The 22,259-nt window shown below is 34.8% G+C and overlaps 1 protein-coding gene and 1 non-coding gene across 2 annotated transcripts; one reads left to right on the plus strand and one right to left on the minus strand.

Annotated features, from left to right (window-relative positions):
* The first annotated feature begins 8,679 nt into the window (after positions 1-8,679).
* On the plus strand, positions 8,680-9,279 carry LOC141651482 (uncharacterized). The gene has a single exon (XM_074459193.1). The coding sequence runs from the start codon at positions 8,680-8,682 to the stop codon at positions 9,277-9,279; it is 600 nt and encodes a 199-aa protein (XP_074315294.1).
* Positions 9,280-21,922: 12,643 nt separating this feature from the next.
* Positions 21,923-22,029, minus strand: LOC141654304 (small nucleolar RNA R71). The gene has a single exon (XR_012547865.1). It is a non-coding gene; the product is annotated as a small nucleolar RNA R71 (small nucleolar RNA).
* Between the last annotated feature and the right edge of the window lie 230 nt (positions 22,030-22,259).

Genomic DNA, 22,259 nt, shown 5'->3' on the forward strand with positions numbered 1-22,259 from the left:
GTTCATATACCTATTATTAGACATTTCTAATAGTGATCTAATTAACATTTTAACTTAGTCATTGAAGATCTAGTGCATGCATAACAAAAGAATAAGAAAAACGGTTTCCTTACATTGAGAAAGGCACGAAATGGGCACAAGTAAGGTCTCCTACCTTCACTTGTTCTTGAGCTATAATGCAAGTGTATGATCTTCCAACAAATCTCAAGTATAGAGATCCTCCTCAATGTTGCACCCAAGACAAAAAAAACCTTAATACTACTAATATAATTAACTAGATTATACTAGTAGTAATCCTTAAAATATATTCTATATTATTTACTACTACTTCTAATAATGTTGCATGTAATATATGAATGAACAATTTTTATGTCTAAAACAATTTTAGAGAGATGGAAGAGAGGAGAGTAAAATTGCAATTTTTACATGAGATAAGAATGAAAATAATAAGAGCCAAGCTCTTCTTTTGACCAAGGGTGGCCGGGTAGAGGAGAGAAAAGGGGCCAATGCATGGCCTTTGTCTTACCCATAAAACTAGGTTTGCATGGCTAGTAATTGTAGGGTAATCATGATGTTTATTTTACATATAAAATAAACCATCCACTAACTCATTAACCCTTCATTTTTTTCGGCCTCTATAGATAAAATAGACTCCATTTTAAGTTTGTGTTATGTCAAATGTAAATAGGTAGGTCATGTGTCACACACCATGCCCATATGTATTTAAATACATATTTAACCCCTTAAATATCATTTTATAACAAATAAATTACATTTGACAATTTAACTAGCAATACATGATTACAAGTATTTAAAATGGGTCATATAAATATAATTCACAACATTTTGCATTTATAATTAATCAATCATTCTTATTTTAATTGTTTCATAAACAATAATCAATTTTAGTAATAAAACATTTAATTACTAAAATGAATCTTATTTAATCTAATTACAATAAGATACTTACTCTCACTCATAAAAATAAATTGTTCAATTTTAAGGAATTAATTAATCTGTGTCGTAATACAATTAATTAATCTATTAAGGGAATTGTCCTATAGGTGTGACCTTAAGGGATTAACTGATCACTGATCACCACCGTCAAACGACAGTAATGTCAAACTCTAGTTAGCCAATCATTACGAATTAATGTTGATCAGTTGACTATATAATTGAATCATGCCTTGCGTATTCTTATCATGAGATTTAAACATGTGATCGCACTATTGTTGAGGACACTTACTCCAACACTAGGGACACCCCTACGGGTTTTAGTGCGGCAAGTGAAGAAAGGAGGATTTAAAGTAGTAGCCCCGCGGAGCTGAGGATCAACCCGAGCGGGTTGAGCACCAATCAGGGCGATCCAGACATCAACCCGGGCAGGTTCTCAGGTAGAGTTCCATTATCCCACTACCAATCCTTGCAGGTTGAGCCACAAGCTGGGCGGGGCACTACTTCTCTGCCTTCGATTTATAAATATATTTATTTAATTAGCCTTGTAACCTTAGCTTGTAATTAGTATAAATACCCCTCATTCCATTAGAGTTTAGGGAAATCATTAGAGAGATAAAAAGGAACAATTACTTTAATTAGCATCTTAATCATTAAATTTAGCTTAATCTTTTCATAATAATTCTTAGATCTAGTATTGGTATTGAAGAATTCTTGGGTTGTAATTGAAGAAGGTGGCAATTCTTCATTAATCAAAGGGTTTATTGTAATACTACGGTTTTCTATGTCTTTGGGTACTCTATCGAGTAGGGCTTACTCTGTCGAGTAAGTAAGTTTGGTTTACGAAACAGTGTTCTGCTGAAGAGTACTCAATCGAGTAAGTTGGGGACTCGATCGAGTAAGGGACACTCGATCGAGTAAGTTACTTACTCGATCGAGTAAGTTACTTTTGCGGGTTGTTTAAGTCGGATTTTGTTAGTAAAGTGTGATTGATATATTAAGCTTTTTGTCACTTTCTTGATCATTTGTATCTTTTATAAAAACCTTTCAAGAGAGAAAAGAAGTTACGTTGTCTTCGTTTGTCGCGTTACTATTAAATCCCAAAGGCTAAGGTTGTCGGATCGTCATGTTCTTTATGCCGTTAAGTTCGTCGTGTCGAGGGTAAGATCCTTGCATAGTTTTTATATTGTTTCCTTGATTTTGTTTAAAACCCTAATTGGGTAGATTGGAGGTTTCGGGAGTATTGTGTTTATTAGATGGTGATTGTATGATTGTGTGTTTGATAGGAGATGATTTCATTGAAGAACGATTTTGATTAGCATATTGTGACGATCATGGTGATTGCTTTTCCGGGTAGGGTTTCCCTACTCAGTTATTGTATAAATGAATATCAGATGGTTGTTTGGTTGATTGGCATGATGATTATATCGTAATTGGTATTGGCATTGTTTTAAATTGATATTGTGATTGGTTGTTGTTGATTGTCTGTGGTTCGCGAGGTGCATCCTCGGCTGAGTGGAGTCACTTGCGGGAGTGGCTTCACGTCCTTGATTCGCCCTCTGTGGAACCCGCCACAGAAGGGGATGTGAACATTAAGGAACATGGGTTATTCGCTCGATGGAGATGAGCGGGGCTTAGGTGGGAACGGATGCGGTCTCCCATTGGCGGTGAGGAATATCTGTTGCGATGAATATTCTGGTAGGGCTACACACTTTAGTGTGTAGTAAGATGATTGGTGATGTGACGGTGTTGGAGATTGTGACTGACCCCGTTTAAATGTTTTATAAACTGTGGTGATCTATTCGGGGGTGGTGAGCAGTTGTCTAGCAGGTATACTATGGATGCGCGCAAGATTGGCTGGGGATGGAGTCACCACGAGTCTGATAGTAGTCTTCCGCTGTTGTGTCATGACATTTTATTTACGATAGTTGGTTTTGGTTTGGAACAGTTGTATCGTACTTTATAGTTTTGGTTTTGATGTAATCACTTTAAATTAATTTACTTAAAGTACGTTTCTTGATGGTCACTTTTGATTACTATGCCTCGGGTAACCGAGATGGTAGCACTTCCATGCATTAGGTGGTCTTGGTAAGGCACCTTGGTGTATGGGGGTGTTACATTTATTCTATTTTATTCTTCATTATTATTGTTCATCTCCTTAAGTTTGGTATAATACCTTCATCTCAAAAACGTCACAATTACAAGGCTAGTGATCTTACCAAATAAAACCAAAATCACCAAACTCAAACTTGGGCCAAGCGCATACACCCGAAATAAAAATCAGGTATATCATGAGATATGAACCCTATCTCAACACAATCTACGGCATTTTCGAGAGTCATTCTAGACATAGAATGGTAAGGGTAACGAGTTCTTAGTTTCTATGTCATTAGTTCGTGTCTTGACATGACATGAGGTATTCGAACGGTTTTCAATTTTTCCACAATAAATTGGTGGCGACTGCACAAATGCAGGCTTATTCAACCTTTCAGCGGTTTCAATGCCTCACCAATCGGTAAAGGCACATGACATGCTTTGGCAAAACCAAGGCTCTATGGGAGAAGTGCCGCTGCCTCGAGACCAACGCGCGGGTGCGCGGGGCGCGAGTGGCCCAGTTCCACAATAACGCGGAAAATATAACTTATAAATTCATGCGGAAATTAGGGAATTTTGCAACTTTTAAAATTTAAAGCGCGGGTTCATTAAAATCTAAAACACAAATAAAGAATGCGGAAATAAGCATTAAATTATACAAACGTGATAGTCAAGGTGAGGTAAAATATATCCCTCGAATGACAAAAGATAAAAGGTGAGTCTAAGCAACCCTACTAAACCGACTAGTAGTCCAAGGTGCTCGCTAACTCACACATGTCTTCACCCCATAAATGCACCAGCTAATACCTGTCATTCATGTAAACATGAACGCCACAGTCAGTGGGAAGTAACTCAAGGTTACCCAGCCACAAATTGTCGAAATGAACATAACAAAGAACTAAAACAGGTAAGTCATGTAAGATACTTACAAAAGATATGAATATCAAACTATATTTAAACATGGCAATTAAATGAGATGGAATAAGATAGATCATCATTAGCATAATAATATGAAAGACAAGAATACAATTATTTATACAAAAGCACGCATTTCAAGGAAATATAACATAGATATGAGATTAGGCATCGAATCATTTAAGGTAGATGAGTAAGGGATCAACCAATACAAAACACGCAAATGGAAACCTTAACCATTACTTTGAAAACTTCTTAACAAACATTGCACGGGACGTGGCTACTAATGTCACATTCATACTTATGGGTTGCATCTCACCATAAGAACGGATGGGAACATGAATCCCGACGATCATATTGCAACTAGAGGGCTTACATCTCACCTCTAGTATCCGATAGGACCAAGACTCTCACAACCAAACAATACAAGGCACAACTCTTGCCTTGAATGACATATACCAATATCTATAACCAAGCAAGACCTCTACTACTCATATATATATATATATATATATATATATATATATATATATATATATATATATATATATATATATTTTCCCTGGTAGGACGACAATGGTACTCCCAAGACTCAGTCCTAGTCTAAATCTGGCCAGTCTCTCGGGACAGCATAATTCCCGATTCGACATGCGTCAAGACAGTCCGCATCCAAGACTCGAATAATAGATCGGAAATCGAGAACCCAAAATAGGCAGGACAGTCCGAAAGAGGCGGAAGATATGAGCTAAACCCACAATCGGCGAGACAGTCCGAACGAGGCGTAAAGATAAGTCAAGGAAAAGGGTATAGCATAAAGGCATTATCATAAGAATACGACTCACTTCAAGTAATTATTTATAAAGATTCTTTTGTAATTGTATTGTATTAATGAATATCTCATTTCATAATTAAACATGCCGGTTAAATAAAATATAACAAGCGGTAATGAATAATTTACGTTATGCAAAATTTACGGATTAAAATGGAAACCCACACGAGTGACTTCTTCATGAGCCTACTACAAAGCATAAGGTTGGCCCAAACAATTTAATCACATAAGTCCAACAATGTAAATATGGTGAGCCCAAATACATACTTGTGGTTATCCCAAAATTAAGAGGGTGGTGAGCCCAAACCACAACTCCATAAAATTGTTTAAGGAAATTACACAAGGAAGTATGGGAAAGCACGACTCCTACCGAGACCACAATCCGACACCACCAGCCGTGGTTGAGGCCGTGAAATTACCATACACTGTCGTGGCCACTGCTACCCACGGTCAGCCCATAGCCGCAGCCAAACACAACCCCACACGCCACCATTCAACCGCACAAAACAGCCCTCAAAACAGGAAGTAAAATCGTCCTAAACACAGTACAAAACAGGGCACCAACAGTTCAAAACCCGAGTTTTCCAAGCGGCAAAAATCGAGTATACAGGTGACGACATTAATGTGAGGAAATCGAGCACTGAAACAATCCCCAAGGACTGCTTTACCCGTCCCAAAACAGAGACCAAAACAGCCCCAGACACAGTTATGTACACGGATTCCAACAGTCATTTCGGTTCAAGCTCAAGACGAAAATAAGAGGCAAAGTGAGACGGAAATAGACACGACTACACATGAATAACCACATACATTTTACAAAGATAAAGCTGATACTGTACTCAAGGCTTACCACTAAGAAATTTATGAACTCATCCTACTTGGAAGATGTCCATTCATTTGGCGGCTTAAAATCAAGTCGTTTTACATGATAGGTGTCGAAAGGTTGAGCAATTCTACAGCAGCATTTAATCATCCAAATTTATTTTTTGTTAGATGTCGCTGCTAACTCAAGAAGACCAGAAAACACAGCCATTTACTCGAAAAGAAACGCAACAGCCTAAACCAGAAAATCACCATAGCCGACTGCATTATGAGGACTAAGCCATGAAAACACCCAAATAAACTAACCACAAGCATCACAAAATCAACTCCATATATGAAGAACACAGTAAAGACTTAAACTTTACGATAAACAAAAGTAAAAACTGAGTAGGAAGGGCGAATTCCCGACATTTTGTCGAATAACCTATCACCGTTACCTCGAACGCTCCTTATTCTTCGAATAAACGGTCCCCAAAGCTTGAGTCTTCCTCCGAGTCTTCGAAACCTTCATCAAGGAGCAAGAAAACGGAAGGATCGAGGCAAAAACCGAAACTTTTATAAGACGGCGAAATTCGAAACCACCACAAAAACGAGACTTTCTTACCTAGAAAGATGAAGGAGGAAGTAAGGAGGAGAATGGTGCAAGAATTAGAGGAAAAGGTGGAGGAATGGATCGAAATCTGGGTTTTAGTCGACGAAAATGGTGTTTGTGTCTTACTGTTTGGTTTTTGTTGTTGCAGCTGAATGATTTCGAAAAGGAGAATGAAGGGTGTGAGGGGTCGGGGGGGTATAAAATAATAATAATAATAATAATAATAATAAAAAAAATAATAATAATAATAATAATAATTATATAAATGTGGAGTGTGAGAGAGTAGTTGGTATGTGTGTTGTCAAAATTTGATTGGTCCAAGATTAAACCTAGCCTTACAAGTAAATTGTGGCGGTCTTATGCTAGACGGGAAAATGTCTTAAGTCTATATTAACTTAAGACGGAAAACTATTATTATTATTGTCACTATTATTACTATCCGACTAAAATACGCATTTTTATATAAAATAAGCTTTAATATATTACTTTTATAAAATCATGTTTAAAATAAAATTAAATAATTATAAAAAAAAATATAAAATAAAGTAATTAAACGGTTAAATAAATTATAAATGTCAAAATGAGAAATTCGCGGGTTACAATCACCCCACTTTTTTAAAAGTTTCGTCCTCAAAACTTGAAAGTAGAAAATGAAAGGTTATAAAAATAAAGTCGGATTTTTTTGAAATCGGTAACTAAAATATTAAAAGGTTACTCTTTGTGAGAATTAAAATTTCCTACAAAAGTTTCAAGTAAAATTTTCAAACAGTACCAGATCCTTGTCAAAGGGACGTAGGTGTTCTCGTTGCGCACTCATGAACATCACATTCCAAATCAAAGGTAAGGTCAAAATACCAAATCATTTGCAGAAATACCAAATCAAAATACTTTCAAAAATATTTATGAAGAGTTTTCAAAACTATAAGTCTCCTTCATGGAACGAAATTGCTCTTGTCGTGCACACAAGAGCGCTAACTTTCCAAGTCAAAGACAAGTTTAAAACAAAATCATTTGCCGATAAGTATAGGTCAAGTTATTAGACGCCTTTAATAACGAGCTTTAACTGTTGGAGTATGTGTCCTCAACAATAGTGCGATCACATGATTTATAAATCATAATTAAATCTCATAATAAGAATACAAAGGGATGATAAATTAAATAGTCAACTGATCAACATTAATCGGTAATGATTGGCTTGCTATAGTTTGACGTTACTGTCGTAGGACGGTGGTGGTCAGTTGATCCCTTAAGGTCACACCTATAGGATGATGCCCTAATCTGTAAAGTTAATTAGTTGTATATTGATACAAGTTAATTAATTCCTTAAATAAGAACAATTTATATTTATGAGAGGAAATATGTATCTTATTGTAATTCGATTAAATAAGATTCGATTTAGTGGATTAATATATTAATTCACTAAATAATATTGAGGTTTTATAAATATTTCGAGGTAGAGGTAATTAGTTATTTACATTTACAAGAGGTTGTGAATTTAACTAACTAGCTATTATGGGACCCATTATATGTTGATATAATGATAAAATATTACTCAATAAGTTGAGTGAATATATGTTTATTAATTTGTCACATAATTGTTGTATGATCAAATTAATATTTAATTATGTAAGGTAATTAAACATAAGACTTATAAGCATTTGTGGGACAAATATTATAATACAAAAAAGGACCCATATACACCAATGTGTACCGTCCAAAACAATGAGCATGCTTGAGTTTTGGTTTTGTCATTTAGTTGTTGGAAAGATGCTCCAACATCTTATGACACACTTTATAAGCTAGCCTACTACCTACATATAATATGATGATTGCATGTGATATTTAGAGAAGACTAAAAAATGTTCTACAAGAGGCATTTTGGACGGCACATCAAAGTAGAGAAGAATTTTGATCTTAGTAACTTAATTAAAACTAAAAATTGGTATCAGAGCATAGGATGTTGCATGCTTAATCGTTTTATAGTTTTTTCGAGTTATTAGTAACTTAATTAAAACTAAAAATTTGTGATTTATTAGATTAAGTCACGAAATCATGATGGATGTTATATATTCTGGTCATAAAATGTGTTTAGGTCATTTTTATGATTTATGGTATTTTATTGCTCATTTTAATGATTTTTAGTGAAATAATTACATTTTTATGAGTAAAATGAACTTTTATTTACTAAAAATGGTTAAACATCACTACTGGCCATGATTTTTTAGTATGACCTCACATGAATATTTTATGTATTGTATGTAAAATTTCGTATTAATGTGATTAATATTTCATGATTTATGTTTTTTATGTTATAAAAATTGTATAAATGGAGGTTAAATATGCTTGGTGGTTAGCTTCAAAAAAAGACCATTTATGAGTTAAGTGGGTGAACCATGTTTACCTAAAGGGTGCTGATTGGTGTATTTATACTCCTCCTGACTGCAGCTGGTCATGGAGGAAAATCATTCACATAATGCAAGTTTTTCGCCAAGCATACACTGATTCAAAATGGTTGAATGCTGATGTGCCCTACACTGTCCAATCTGGTTATCACTGGCTCAGACTAAAAGCACCAAAGGTTGAGTGGAGGCATATTTGTTGGAACCAGCTGAATGTTCCTAAATACTCTTTCATTTTCTGGTCTTTTATGCACTCTCGTCTTCTGACTAAGGATAGGTTGGTCAGAATGGGGATTACCACTGATCCCATGTGTGATATTTGTAGACTCCATCCCGAAGATCATCATCACCTGTTTTATGCTTGTGAGTATGCTCTTGCCTGTAGCAGAATTCTTCAGGAAGCATTGGGGATTTCTCTTCCTGTGCCTGGTCTGATCCAATGGTTCTCACGAGCAAGGAGATCAAAATTTCAACGCAGGTATATTGGAGCTTGCTATGTTGGTATGTTTTACTATATCTGGAGGATTAGGAATGAAGCTCGAATAGATCACTACATAAGGGCACCTGCTCAGGTGGTCAAGATCATCTTATCTGAAGTGCACTCTCGCTTTAATCGAAGAAACTGCAACAAGTTGAAACATAGTGATATAGAATGGTTGAATAGCATCTGCTAGCTTGTTGTTTGTTTGCAGTCTGTTTTCTTTTTGCTGATGTAATAGTGTGGTTGATGCAAAGTTGTACATAACTCTATTCTTTTGATTTATACTACTTAACCTTTCCCAAAAAAAAAATGGAGGTTAAATGACTAAAAATAGTTAAACTTAGTTTCTGACCTTGAAATTTTTATATGACGTCACATGCATATTTTACTTATTGTATGTAAAATTTCGTAAAAATTTGATTTGTTTTTCATGGTTTATGATTTTTATGAGATAAAAATGAATTAAATGGAGGTAAAATGGTTAAATATAGTTAAACTTCGAAATAGGCCATTAAATTTTAATATGTTGTCACATGCATAATTTACTCACTGTGTGTAAAATTTGAGATGAACTTGATTCATTTTGCATGATTTATGAATTTTTAGAGTAAAAATGACATAAATAGTGACTATTTTAGCATAAATAGCTAAAACGAATTACATGGCATGAGAAAATTATTTTAGGTTGAATTTATATCCCAATTATCAGATCTAAAGTCGTAAAATTGATTAGATTAATTTTTGTATACTTTAGATGTTTTATTTGATAAAACCGATAAATTGCAACTATATTTTCTCGAAATAAATTCAAAAATTTTAACCATGATTTTTCACATTATGAGTGTCACGGAAATATTCCAGAATATTCAAAAATTTAAAATTCAAATTTTGAAATCATTGTAATTTAATTTGGATTTATTTCATAATAGTTATGATTTTAAGGTCAAAATGAGCATAAAATTATATCAAATTGAATTATTGTCAAAAATTGAGTGATGACTAATTTTTGAGACCTAAGATTGTTAGGATAAATAACTTGAACTAAAATTTGATTTTAGTATTATTTAACGATTTTAATAAGTTAAAATCGTGCATTTCCATAAAACCGGGTTATATAATCGATATAAGTTAAATTGGGCGATTTGCCACATAATTTGGCATGATAGACACATATTATAATGCTTCATATTTCATTGTTGAATGTCATATTTTATTTATATAATTTTGAATTATGTAATTTTATCTTAGTATGGCCTCAGTTTTAATCGATATTACCCTTAATGTAAGGGAATATTGATTCGGTTGTAATTTAATGTGATCTCGTATCACTTTTATTTTTACTAGTTTTTCATTTTACAAATGTATAATAGGAATAGCTATGTATTTTTATTATTATTTGTAACTCCAGAGTTTCTTCAAGACGGTGCCATTCGGAAAGGCGTTCCGACAAAGACGGTGTTCTTGGGAGGCAAGCCAGTTGAAGATTCAAGGGACCAAAGGAGTTGGTTTCCGAATTGGTAATAGATTATTTGATTTTCTACTTTAGGATGGCCATACTAGGAATTTATTATTTTGCTTTGCATTTCTTTTAATATGTTGCATGCATTGCCAAATCGCCGTAACAACACATGCATATCACATCGAGTCTTCGACCGTGTCAATTATAATTATCGATAATTCGACTTCTAGTTCACTTAAAATTGATGGATAATAAATTGACAAGACCTTTACTTTTAAAAGATTGAGACTTAGTCTTACCAAATAGTAGGAGCCAATGAATCTAAATTACATAAGGAGTACAATACGATTTTTCGGGGTGCTTCTATTGACGTTGGGTAAGTGGGGTAATAAGTAGTTATTACACTTCGAAAATTTGGTTGATCTCAACGAAGGTATTTTGCGACCGTAGCCGCAAAAAGTTCGGGCTAAAGATGAACTTTGTAACAACCCTATATACCAAGGAGCCTTAACAAGACCTTCCCTAGCATATAAAGGCGTTACCATCTCGGTTGCCTGAGGAAAGCAATCATCAAAAGTCGTTAAAAGAACATTTATAATTATCTTACAAGAGATTAAACCAACACTACTGATACAAACGATACACTCATCAACACTATGTAAACTACTTCTGTCATGACTCGTGAAGACTCATCCCGCCAAGACTCCAGCTACCATCCAAGACATCACCTGCTAAGACTGACTGCTCACCATAAGGGATCACGGCAGACACAACAGAAGCAAACAAGAAAACAACCACACAAGGTCAGTACTGCGGACAATATAGCAACAACAGCAAACCCACTACAGACACAACAGAAAGCACACACAAGCCACAACACTCCAATCAATCACCGTCACCGACTGTCCACTAGACCAGCCCTACCAGTGGGGGACCGCAGCCGTACCCACCAAATCCCCGCCCATCAAACTGAGCGATAAACCCTGTCCCATTAATGTGCACATCCCTGTTAGAATAATTAATCTAATTAATTTACATATTCATATATGTGACATTTTAATTTAGTCATAAAATTAAAACTAGATCTTATGCATGCAAACTTAAATTAAAAGGAGAAGAAATCATCAATCCTTACTATGATAATTTCGGATTTTTGGGCACAAGTAAGATCTCCTTCTTACTTGTTCTTGAGCTTCCTAATATTGGATGAACAAGTATTCAAGCTTAGAATCCCTCCCAAAGACTTATACCCAAGATGACCTCTTAATAGATTAATATTATTTGTACTAGAACAATATTAATCTAGCTAAAATTGACCCAAAATATTTGTTTGTACTCTTGTTTATTCGGCCAAGAGTAGGGGAAGATTTTTGGAGATTTTCTCTCTTATCTTTCTATAATTTTTTATGAGATGTTAGAATGAATGTTACACTAGCCAATATGGTAGTGTAAGAGTAAAAATTAAGCAAAAACATTTGCTCTTTTCTTATGGGAAAACCAGAAATGGGGAGGGGGAAAAGCCCAATGCATGCTCTCCTTTTCTTCCCAAGATGAAGCTATGCATGCAAGGCTAGGTCTAGGTTTTATTATTATGTTTTCCACTTATTATACAACACAATAAAAAACACTAAAAGACCCCTCCATTTCGGTACACACACATAAAATGGATGAGTCCATTTTATTTGTGATTTTGTCAATATGTCACATGTGACACATTACATGACATCTTATATATAAAATGTATTTTTAACAATTAAAAATCAACACATTAATAAAATAGGTCACTTATAAAAATTAACATAGTAATTCATAATTACTTGTACCAAAAGTGTTTCCGAATTATAAACTACAACATTCTGTATTTATAATAATTTATTCATTCCGTTTCAATTGTTTCCGTAAACAATAATTTCATCTAAGTAATAAAACAATTCGATCACTTAGACCGTATTTTATTATAATCAAATTACAATAAGACACGTAAATATTACTTCCAAAATCATCCGTCAATTTTAAGCAATTTAATTAACTCGTATCGACATACGATCAATTAAATAAACAATTAAGAGTGTCACCCTTTAGGTATGACCTAAGGGGATCAACTGGTCACCACCGTCGTACGACAGTAATGTCAAACTCTAGTCAGCCAATCATTACCGATATGTGTGTGTTAGAATCTATTTAATCTCATTAATTTACATATTCACATATGTTCAAATTTATTTAGTCATAAAATAAATTCTAGATCTTATGCATGCAAACTAAAACAAGAGTAGAGAAGAAATCGTCACTTCTTACTATGATGTTTCGGATTAAGGGCACAAGTAAGGTCTCCTACCTTCACTTGTTCTTGAGCTATGATGAGTAAAAGAATGATCCTCCAAAGACTTCAAGTGTAGAAGCCACTCCTCTTGATTGCACCCAAGATTATCCCATATCTCTACTAAATAATATGTGCTAGATATTGGTTTAGTAGTTTACCTTAAAATTGATTACTAATACTCATATATTACACTAATAATATTAGTAATCTTATTTGAACAATTTGGATCATGATTTCTCTAATTTTGGAGAAAAATCAAAGAGTAGAGAGAAAAATGCATGTAAATGAATGAACATGCATTAGTTGAATGAGTAGAGAACAAAAGTTATCTATAGTAGAGAGAGGGCACGGTTATGGGGAGGTGAGGACCAATATATGGTCCTTCCCTTTTTACTTTTGTTCTTATCTAAACCTTAGGCATGTAAGGCTAGGTAAGTAGTGTCATGATGGTGTTATTTTAGCTTATTAAAATAAATCACCACCATCCACTAACCCTCTACATTTCGGTCCACTTATAAAATGGACTACCATTTTATTTTGTCAATTTGTCAATTGTCACACAATATGTCACATGTAGTATGTTACATGTTATTAATTAATTAAATGCATATTTATCACATAAATATCATTTTTATAAATTAATTAAATTACATTCAACAAATTGACTAGTGATACTTGATCACATAAATAAAATGGGTCATTTAATTATAATTCACAACATCTTATAATTATAATCAACCATTCATTCTTATCTCTATTGTTTCTCAAACATTAAACAATTTTAGTAATAAAGTATTTCAATTATTAAAATAAATCTTATTTAATCTCATTACAATAAGATATCAATATTCTCTCTCACAAATTGAATTGTTCAATTTTAAGGAATTGATTAACTTGTATCGTCATACAATTAATCAACTTTACAGATTAGGGCATCATCCTTTAGGTGTGACCTTAAGGGATCAACTGACCACCACCGTCCCACGACAGTAACGTCAAACTCTAGCAAGCCAATCGTTACCGATTAATGTTGATCAGTTGACTATAAAATGAATCATCCCTTACGTATTCTTAAAAATGAGATTTAAACATGTGATCATCATGATCGACAATTGTGATCGCATTATTATCGGGGACACTCCAACAATCTCCCACTTGTCCTCGACAAGTGTGCGTCACCAATTCTCTTGTCCTATTACTATCTCCCACTCAATGCAAGGTGTCTTTCGAGTCGTACTTGCAAGTGATCATATCGAGAGTGGTTTCCTCGATCCGGAGAATAAGCGATTGACGAATTTATCTACCATAGATACCTTCCGAGCGTGGCCACGCATTTCCGTTCACTACTCCTCGAGTGGCCCCGAGATATTGTTTTAACCACGACAAGGGGGTGGACAATTCCTATCGCACTATTCCTTCGACTAGCCACAACCATCATAACCCAAAAATACCATTTGACCCCATTTACGAAGGTCGTAGGAACATAAATCAAAGTTTAATCAAACCGCACGACCTTAGGCGAACAGTCTTTAGTCAAAAGAATCGACTCATTAGAATACTATAGTAGCTCTCGCCACGACCAGGCTTTATAAATTTGCAAGAACTCTATAAGCGGTCACTTTGCTGTGAGTGTTCCGAGTCTGCCTATGTGATCGACTAGTCATCTCACATGACTCTATGGCACTTGAACTTGCCATCAATCGCATCACACTCTAGTCACTTCGAGACGTCACCTCATACAAGTGACTATGGGCAAATACCATGTTAATCCGGGTTCACTTTAACGGGGTTCAATATTGTCTCTACAACCCGTTTGGATGTAACAAAGTATAAAAGGAGTTTTTTTAGATTTAAAAACTCGAACGACAAATGTGATTATCACATATGAATAGTCAATACCTGATTACTACTTCATATTTTTATAATCCATTTTCATCTTATATGTAGTTGTTCATCTCAATGCAATTGAAATGACATATGACATGACTTATCATGTTAAGCCTATGAGAAGGCTTTGGTTAGTAGGTTTTATCAACTTCTTGTACCTTACTTAACCTTACTACATACTCGTTTTCCTTTGTAATGTATACATTTGCATTACAAAACTTTCTGAGTACGTGTCTAGATCCAATCTAGACATAGGCTCTCTATGTTGGAATATGTGTCCTCCGACAATAATGCGATCACAACTGTTGATCATGATGATCACATGTTTAAAGTCTCATTTTAAAGAATACAATTGGGAAGTAATATTTTACTGTCAACTGGTCCACACATATCGGTAATGATTGGCTGACTAAAGTTTGATATTACTGTCGTGCGACGGTGGTGATCAGTTGATCACCTTAGGTCATACCTAAAGGGTAACACTCTTAATTGATCATTTAATTGATCGTATAACGATACGGGTTAATTAAATTACTTAAATTGACGGACGATTTTGGAAGTAATATTTACGTGTCTCATTGTAATTTGATTAAATGAGATACGGTCTAAGTAATCGAATTGTTTTATTGCTTAGATGAAATTATAAATACAAGATGTTATTTATAATTGGTAAATTATTTTGGTACAAGTAATTATGAATTACTAAGTCGATTTTGTATATGACGTATTTTAATAATGCGTTGATTTTTAATATGTTAAAAATACATAACAATTTTATCTGACATATGACATGTGACAAATTGACAAATTGACAAAGATAAAATGAAGTCCATTTTATCTCTAATGACCGAAATTAAGGGGAGTATTAGGAATATATTGTGTTGATTATGTTAGTGGTAAACATAATCATTTCCTCCTAAACCTAGCCATGTAACCCTACTTGATCTTGTGAAGACCACCTTGTGCATGCATTGGTCCCTTTCCTTTCCCCTTACCCGGTTTTTCAAAGAGCAAGGCCAAGGGTCTTTTGCTCTATAATTTATCTCATACACTACATCAAAAGTTAGTGTATTATCATTCATAATTCATCATCTAAAATAAGAATTTTAGAGAGATAAAAAGCCTTCCTTCTTCTCCTTCTCTCAACCAAAATTATTGAGAGATCAAATATTATTTTTGGTCAATTTTATACAAAAATTAATATTGTTCTAGTAATAATAATATTAATTTTATTAAGTTGTTACTTTGGGTATAAATCCTTGGGAGGGATTCTCTACTTGAATCCTTGTTCATCCACTTAAGGAAGCTCAAGAACAAGTGAGTAGGAGAACTCACTTGTGCCCATAAAATCCGAAATCCTCAATGTATGATGATGATTTCTTCTTTAAATCTTTTATTGTTTGCATGCATAAGATCATCTTTTAATTTTATGACTAAAATAAATCATACATATATGAATATGTCAAGTAATGAGATAAAGATTTCTAACAAGCGGTATCAAGAGCCTTGGTTGTTTGCATGCAAATCGGTTATAGTTTTTCCGAGTTATACGATTAACATATAAAACTTGTAAATTTGTGTTATTATGAAATATCACGAAATAATTTATGCATGTTAAAGTTTCTGATCCTAAAATGTATTTAGGATATTTTGGTTAATTTATGGATTTTTATTGTTCATCTTATATAATAATGGCATTAAAAATGTGATTTTATGATTAAAATGTCATTTTCGGACTAAAATTAGCTAAACTTCGAATTTTCCAGTGGTTTTTGGATATGTTTTTATATATATTATTTTTTAGATGATCTGGAAATTTTCAGAATTTTTGGAGTTTTTATGCTCGAAATATAGATTTTTCATGATAAAAATCGGATTTAAAGAAAAATAGGTTAATATGAGAAATATTTCGAATCTGGTCATATAAATTTAGTATGTTGTCACATGCAATTTTACAAGATGTGTGTAAAATAATAGGCTATATTGAAGTCTTTATGCATGATTTATGAATTATTGATGAAAAATAGCATAAATAGTGACTTAATTAGTGAATTATTGCTAAAACATACTCCATGACTAAGGAAAAACGCCACATGTTGCATTTTATTACCTATTTCAGATCTAAAATTGAAAAGTTGATAAATATAATTTTTCTCATGTTTTTATGATTATATTTGTAAAAACCGATAAACCGCAACATTGTTTTTCCGGATAAATTTCGAAATTTTTAACCTAAGGTTTTTGAACATTATGAGTGTCATGGTATTTTTCCAGAATGTTCATGAGTTTAAAATTCAAATTTTGAATTTATTTGAAATTTTTGTGATTTATTTGAAGTTTATAGCATTTTATTGTAATTTTTGAGTCCATTAATGAACAATTTTAAGAAATATAAGTTAATTATGGTCAAATAGTTAGTGGAGACTAATTTTGAGTCCTAAGTTGGTTAGGGTAATTAACTTGTGCATAAATATGATTTTATGTAATTTATTGTGTTTTTAAAAGGTTGAATCACGCAAATCCGTAAAAACCATTAAATATACGATATTGGCTCCTTAAAGACGATTTAGCATAAAATTGGGCATGTTCATACATATTATAATGCTGCATTTTATTTATGATTGTCATAATTTTATTTTATGTAATTTTTGAATTATGTAATTTTACTTAGTATTGCCTTAGTTTTTAATTGGTATTACCCGAAATGTATGGGAATATCGATTCGGTTGTAATTTATTGTGATCTCGTATCACCGTTTTGTAATTTAATAGATTTATTTTATTTTAATTACAAATGTATAATAGGAAATTATGTAATTTGTTATGTAATTTATTTATTCCGGAGTTCCTTGAAGACGGTGTCATTCAAGAAGGCGATACATAAAGACGGTGTTACCTCGAGATGCGTGCCATAACCGAAGTTCAAGGGACCAATGGAGTTGGTTTCCGAATATGTAATAGTTAATTAGATTTTCTATTTTAGGAAGGCCATACTAGGATTTATTTTATGCTTTGCATTTTTATTTATATGTCGCATGCATCGCTAAATCGCCATAACTAAAACATGCATCATCATTTTATCGAGTTTATCGACCGTGTCAATTAAAATTATCGTAGTTCACCACTTTAGTTCACTTAAAACGTGATAGATAATAAATTGACATGACCTCTCCCTAAAATTAAACAATTGAGACTTAGCCTTACCAAAAAGTAGAAACCATGAAAACCTATTTCGCGAGGGAGTGCACTCGGTCCTACCGGGGTACAAACCTGGTTACGTAGGGGAAGTGGGTGATAAATGTCTATCCACCGAATTCATGTTGATAAGGGTTTCATCGGCCCTACCGTGCCCAAGTTGATGTGGATTTGGATCATGGACACATTTATTCGAAATTTGGATTGAGCTCAACGGAAGTATTCCTGATCGTAGTCGCATGTGTTCCGGGCTAAAGATAAATGTTAGTGTAATTTTATCGACCAAGAGTTCTAAAAGTAGAATCGATTAAAGCGTTAATCCATCGAGTTATATTGATAAGGGTTTCATCGGCCCTACCGTGCCCAAGTTAATGTGAATTTGGATCTTGGAATCATTCATCGAAGTTGGGTAGAGGTCACTAGATAAATGCAATAAAACTTGTTTAAATTAATATTTTTACGAGTATTAGTATTATGAAAACGACATGTGTTTTATTCCTTCTATATTTTGTTTTGTAGACCGCTTCTATTTCTCATAACAAATGGCTACTCCAAACACCAACGCCACACCTCTCACTAATACTTCATGGCTCTGATCCTTCATGGATCGATGTAAACTTGAAAAGAATGGGTTAAATTTCTCCGATTGGGATGCCCAACTCAAATTAGCCGCCCAAGGTGACGACAAGCTTCGTTACCTCACCGAGGCCTCTCCACCCGAACCTAATGCTAGGTCGAGTGCCGCCACTAGGGAAGCATATGAGGCTTACCATAAGGAGTCCGCCGCAATGAAAAATGTGTTGATCTTTGCGATGGAGGCGGATCTCCAAAGGAGAGCCTTTAAGATGGGCACCGCTAATGAAATCTATTCCAAGCTTGTGACAATGTTTTCACAAACTCCGCGGATCGTCCAATATGAGGCGGCCGCGGCATTCTTTGATCTCGACTTCAAAGAGGGCCAAAAGGTTAGCCCTCATGTGCTCAACTTAATGGAGCTAGTCGAGACGTTGAAGATTCAAAAAGTTGAAATCCCCAAAGAACTCATTGTAGATAGGATTCTACACTCCTTATCCAAAGTCAAGGCATATGTTCAATTCCGGGTGAATTTTAACATGCAAGACAAGGACGTGTCACTTGAAGAATTGCACAAGTTACTTGTGCAAGCCGAAAGAGACATGGGGTTAAATGTCAACTCACCTAAGGATGTGCTTAACATAAGCACCAAGAGTAAGGGGAAGTTCAAGAAGAATGGGAAGAAGGGTAAGAAGCAAGCTCCCACTTTCACCAAAGCTAAGACTTATGAAGCTAGCACCTCCAAGATCAAGAAGGGTCCTCTTGATAAATGCCATTATTGTAATGGTGTTGGACATTGGAAAAGAAATTGTTCCAAATACCTTGGTGATATTAAGGCTGGAAAGATCACTCCAGTAGGTAAATGACTATCCTTTCTTTTATGTTTCTAATTCAACTATGGTATTGTGATACAAAGTTGTGATAATGTATCCCCTTGATGTGACCATAATTGGCGCATATTTAGCCCCCGAATTAGCCTTGTTCCCATGCTTTTTAGTGCCTATTTGGGTCATTTCTTATCTTTAGTTCTTTGTTTTGCATATTCTTTGAGATTTTGATACCTTGGTAGGAAAGGAGTAAGAATCTTGCATTTTCATGGCAAAACGAGACTAAATTGATCGAATTCAATGACCAAGCATCAAGGAGAGACGAGATTAGAAGGCCTTTGTACATATTATAGTAGAAGAGCAATGTTGAGAAAAGATCCTTGAGTCCCCAAGGAAATCCCCAAGGAATTTATGAAGAAAAGGGAAGAAAAGAAGAAGAATTGTTGCTGACTGACAATCCGAGCGGATTGTCACCAATCCGTCCGTCCCGCAGCAGCACAATCCGAGCGGCTTTGACACAATACGCTCGGATTCCACCTCCACAATCCGCCCGGATTTCCCTGAATCCGCTCGGATTCCAACGCCAGAATCCGCCCGTCCTGACCCTATTCCGCCCGGATTCTAGTACAGCACGGATTATCTTCTTCAAGCCTCAAAGAAAGACGCCCTGCTCTCAGAAAATACCGGAGTCTCCTTGCTCAACTAAAAAAGTGTAATTACTAGTTTAGCCCTTAGTTAACCCTAATGCATCCTCCCTAATTTTCACTATAAATACCCCATTAGTCTAATTAGAAGAGCATGTTCTTCTTATCAATAATTAGTGTAGTTAATATCAATCAAATATCTCTTTAATATTGTAATCAAGTATTAATCAAGTTTTAATCCAAGTTTTAGTTCTTCAATCTCTCTTTTGTTCATCCTTTATTTTGGGTAATTGAAGATTATTTGGGTTATTGTTGGGAGATTGACAACCTCTCAATCAAGCATTCAAGTACTTCTATTATTCTTGCTTTATTATTGGAATCATTAGTAGGTATAATCTCTTAATCCCTTTTTAATTATTGCTAATTACTTTTATTTGTTCATCATGTTTCACTTTGTTAGTATGATTGACAACCTTGCTAGCATGTTCAACATGATAATGAGTGAGTAGTCTCTTAGCTAGGGTTAATGGGTGATTAGGGGAAACCAACATGGGGAATGATTCATGCTTAAATTAATATGCTTTCATGTTTTATTTGCTTGCTTGTTTTGATCTCAACTCATGCACATGTTATATTTGATGAAATGCTAAGCCTATGAATCCTTGCATTTACTATCATCTCCTATCTTTTGAATGAGACTTGTAAGACATAACCCAACTCGAGTCTCATTAGACCATGCATGTTGTTGAGTAGGGAAGATTAAGTCGACTTGTAGGTGTTGTACAATCTAATCGATTCGGCTCCGGGACCCAAACTTTCCTAGGATTGTAAGATATAACCCAACTCAATCCATCACAACAATAATTGCTTGCTTATAATTTGAGAACATGTTTGTATGATCATGTCCCATGATTCCCCTATGATCCCATGACACCCTAGTGCCTTTAATCAATTGTTTACACCCCTTTAATTCATCTTGCTTGTTTTATTTTCATTGCTATTTTAGTTTAGTAACCTTCTACATCAACCCAATTTGTGACACCCCTTAGACACCACTAGTTACAATAGAATTCTCATTTCAACTCCCGTCCCTTGGGATCCGACCTTTACTTGCCTCTTTACTAATTGTAGAGTTGCTTGTGGAGCTATAAATTGTGTTTTGATTCGACCGTGACCAACGACCACATCTTAATTTGTGAACACTTAGCGGGATCGCATCAAAAATGGCGCCGTTGCCGGGGACGGTGTTTGTTTGATTTAGATTTCTTTTTATTGTTATTAGTTGTGTCTTTCTTCGCCTTGAGGAAGTAAAACTCCTCAAGGTTTGTTCTAATTGTTTTCGAGTTGTTTGATATTTTGCATGTCTAGAAGGTTACAAGGTGATTTGTTACCTTTTGACCGTGAAATCGAAAGAACCTTGACGAACAATAGGAGACTTGTTAGGAGGAATTTGAGAGGTGTTAGTGAAGTTGTTCAACCCACTAGTGAGTTTGTCAATCCTTTCGCAATAGAAGGAGAAGAAAACCCATTACACAATACCCCACAAAATCCACCTACAATGCCAAAATTCTCGTCACACTCCGTACCCACCGAGGAGAATCTACCAAATGGTACTCCTACACCACAACATCTCACCGGAAATTTTATTGCCAAGTCCGCCTTCATCCAATTAGTTGAGAGGAGCCAATTCGGGGGGATGCCTAGTGAAGGCCCTCATTCTCATATGGAAACCTTTTGCGATTATTGTGATGCTATCTCTCAAACGGGCGTGACTCATACCAAATTAGATGGGTCTTATTTCCTTTTTCCTTAATCGGCACCGCGAAGCAATGGTTGAAGGGCCTTGATAAGGCCACCCTTGGAATAGATTCTTGGAATAAGTTGGCTCTAGCTTTCTACAAAAAATTCTACCCACCGGAAAAGACTAACATGCTAAGAGCTCAAATTACGGGTTTTAAGCAAAGGGATGAAGAGTCTTTGTATGAAGCTTGGGAGCGGTTCAAGGGAATTTGTCGCTCATGTCCTCACCATGGACTTAGCGAATGGTTTTTGGTGCAACAATTTTGGAACGGTCTTTATGAAGACTCAAGAAATATCCTTAATATGGGATCGAATGGGATGTTCACCGAGGTTGATGACAACCAAACTTGGAGCAAAATTGAAGAGATGGCAATCCACAATTCACAATATAGTAGGCCTCGCAAGGCTACTAGAGGAGGAAAGCACGAAGTGGACGCCGTTACTCAATTAGGTGCCCAACTAAGCT

The sequence above is a fragment of the Silene latifolia genome, chromosome 4 (genome assembly GCF_048544455.1).
Source record: "Silene latifolia isolate original U9 population chromosome 4, ASM4854445v1, whole genome shotgun sequence".
NCBI classification, from domain to species: domain Eukaryota; kingdom Viridiplantae; phylum Streptophyta; class Magnoliopsida; order Caryophyllales; family Caryophyllaceae; genus Silene; species Silene latifolia.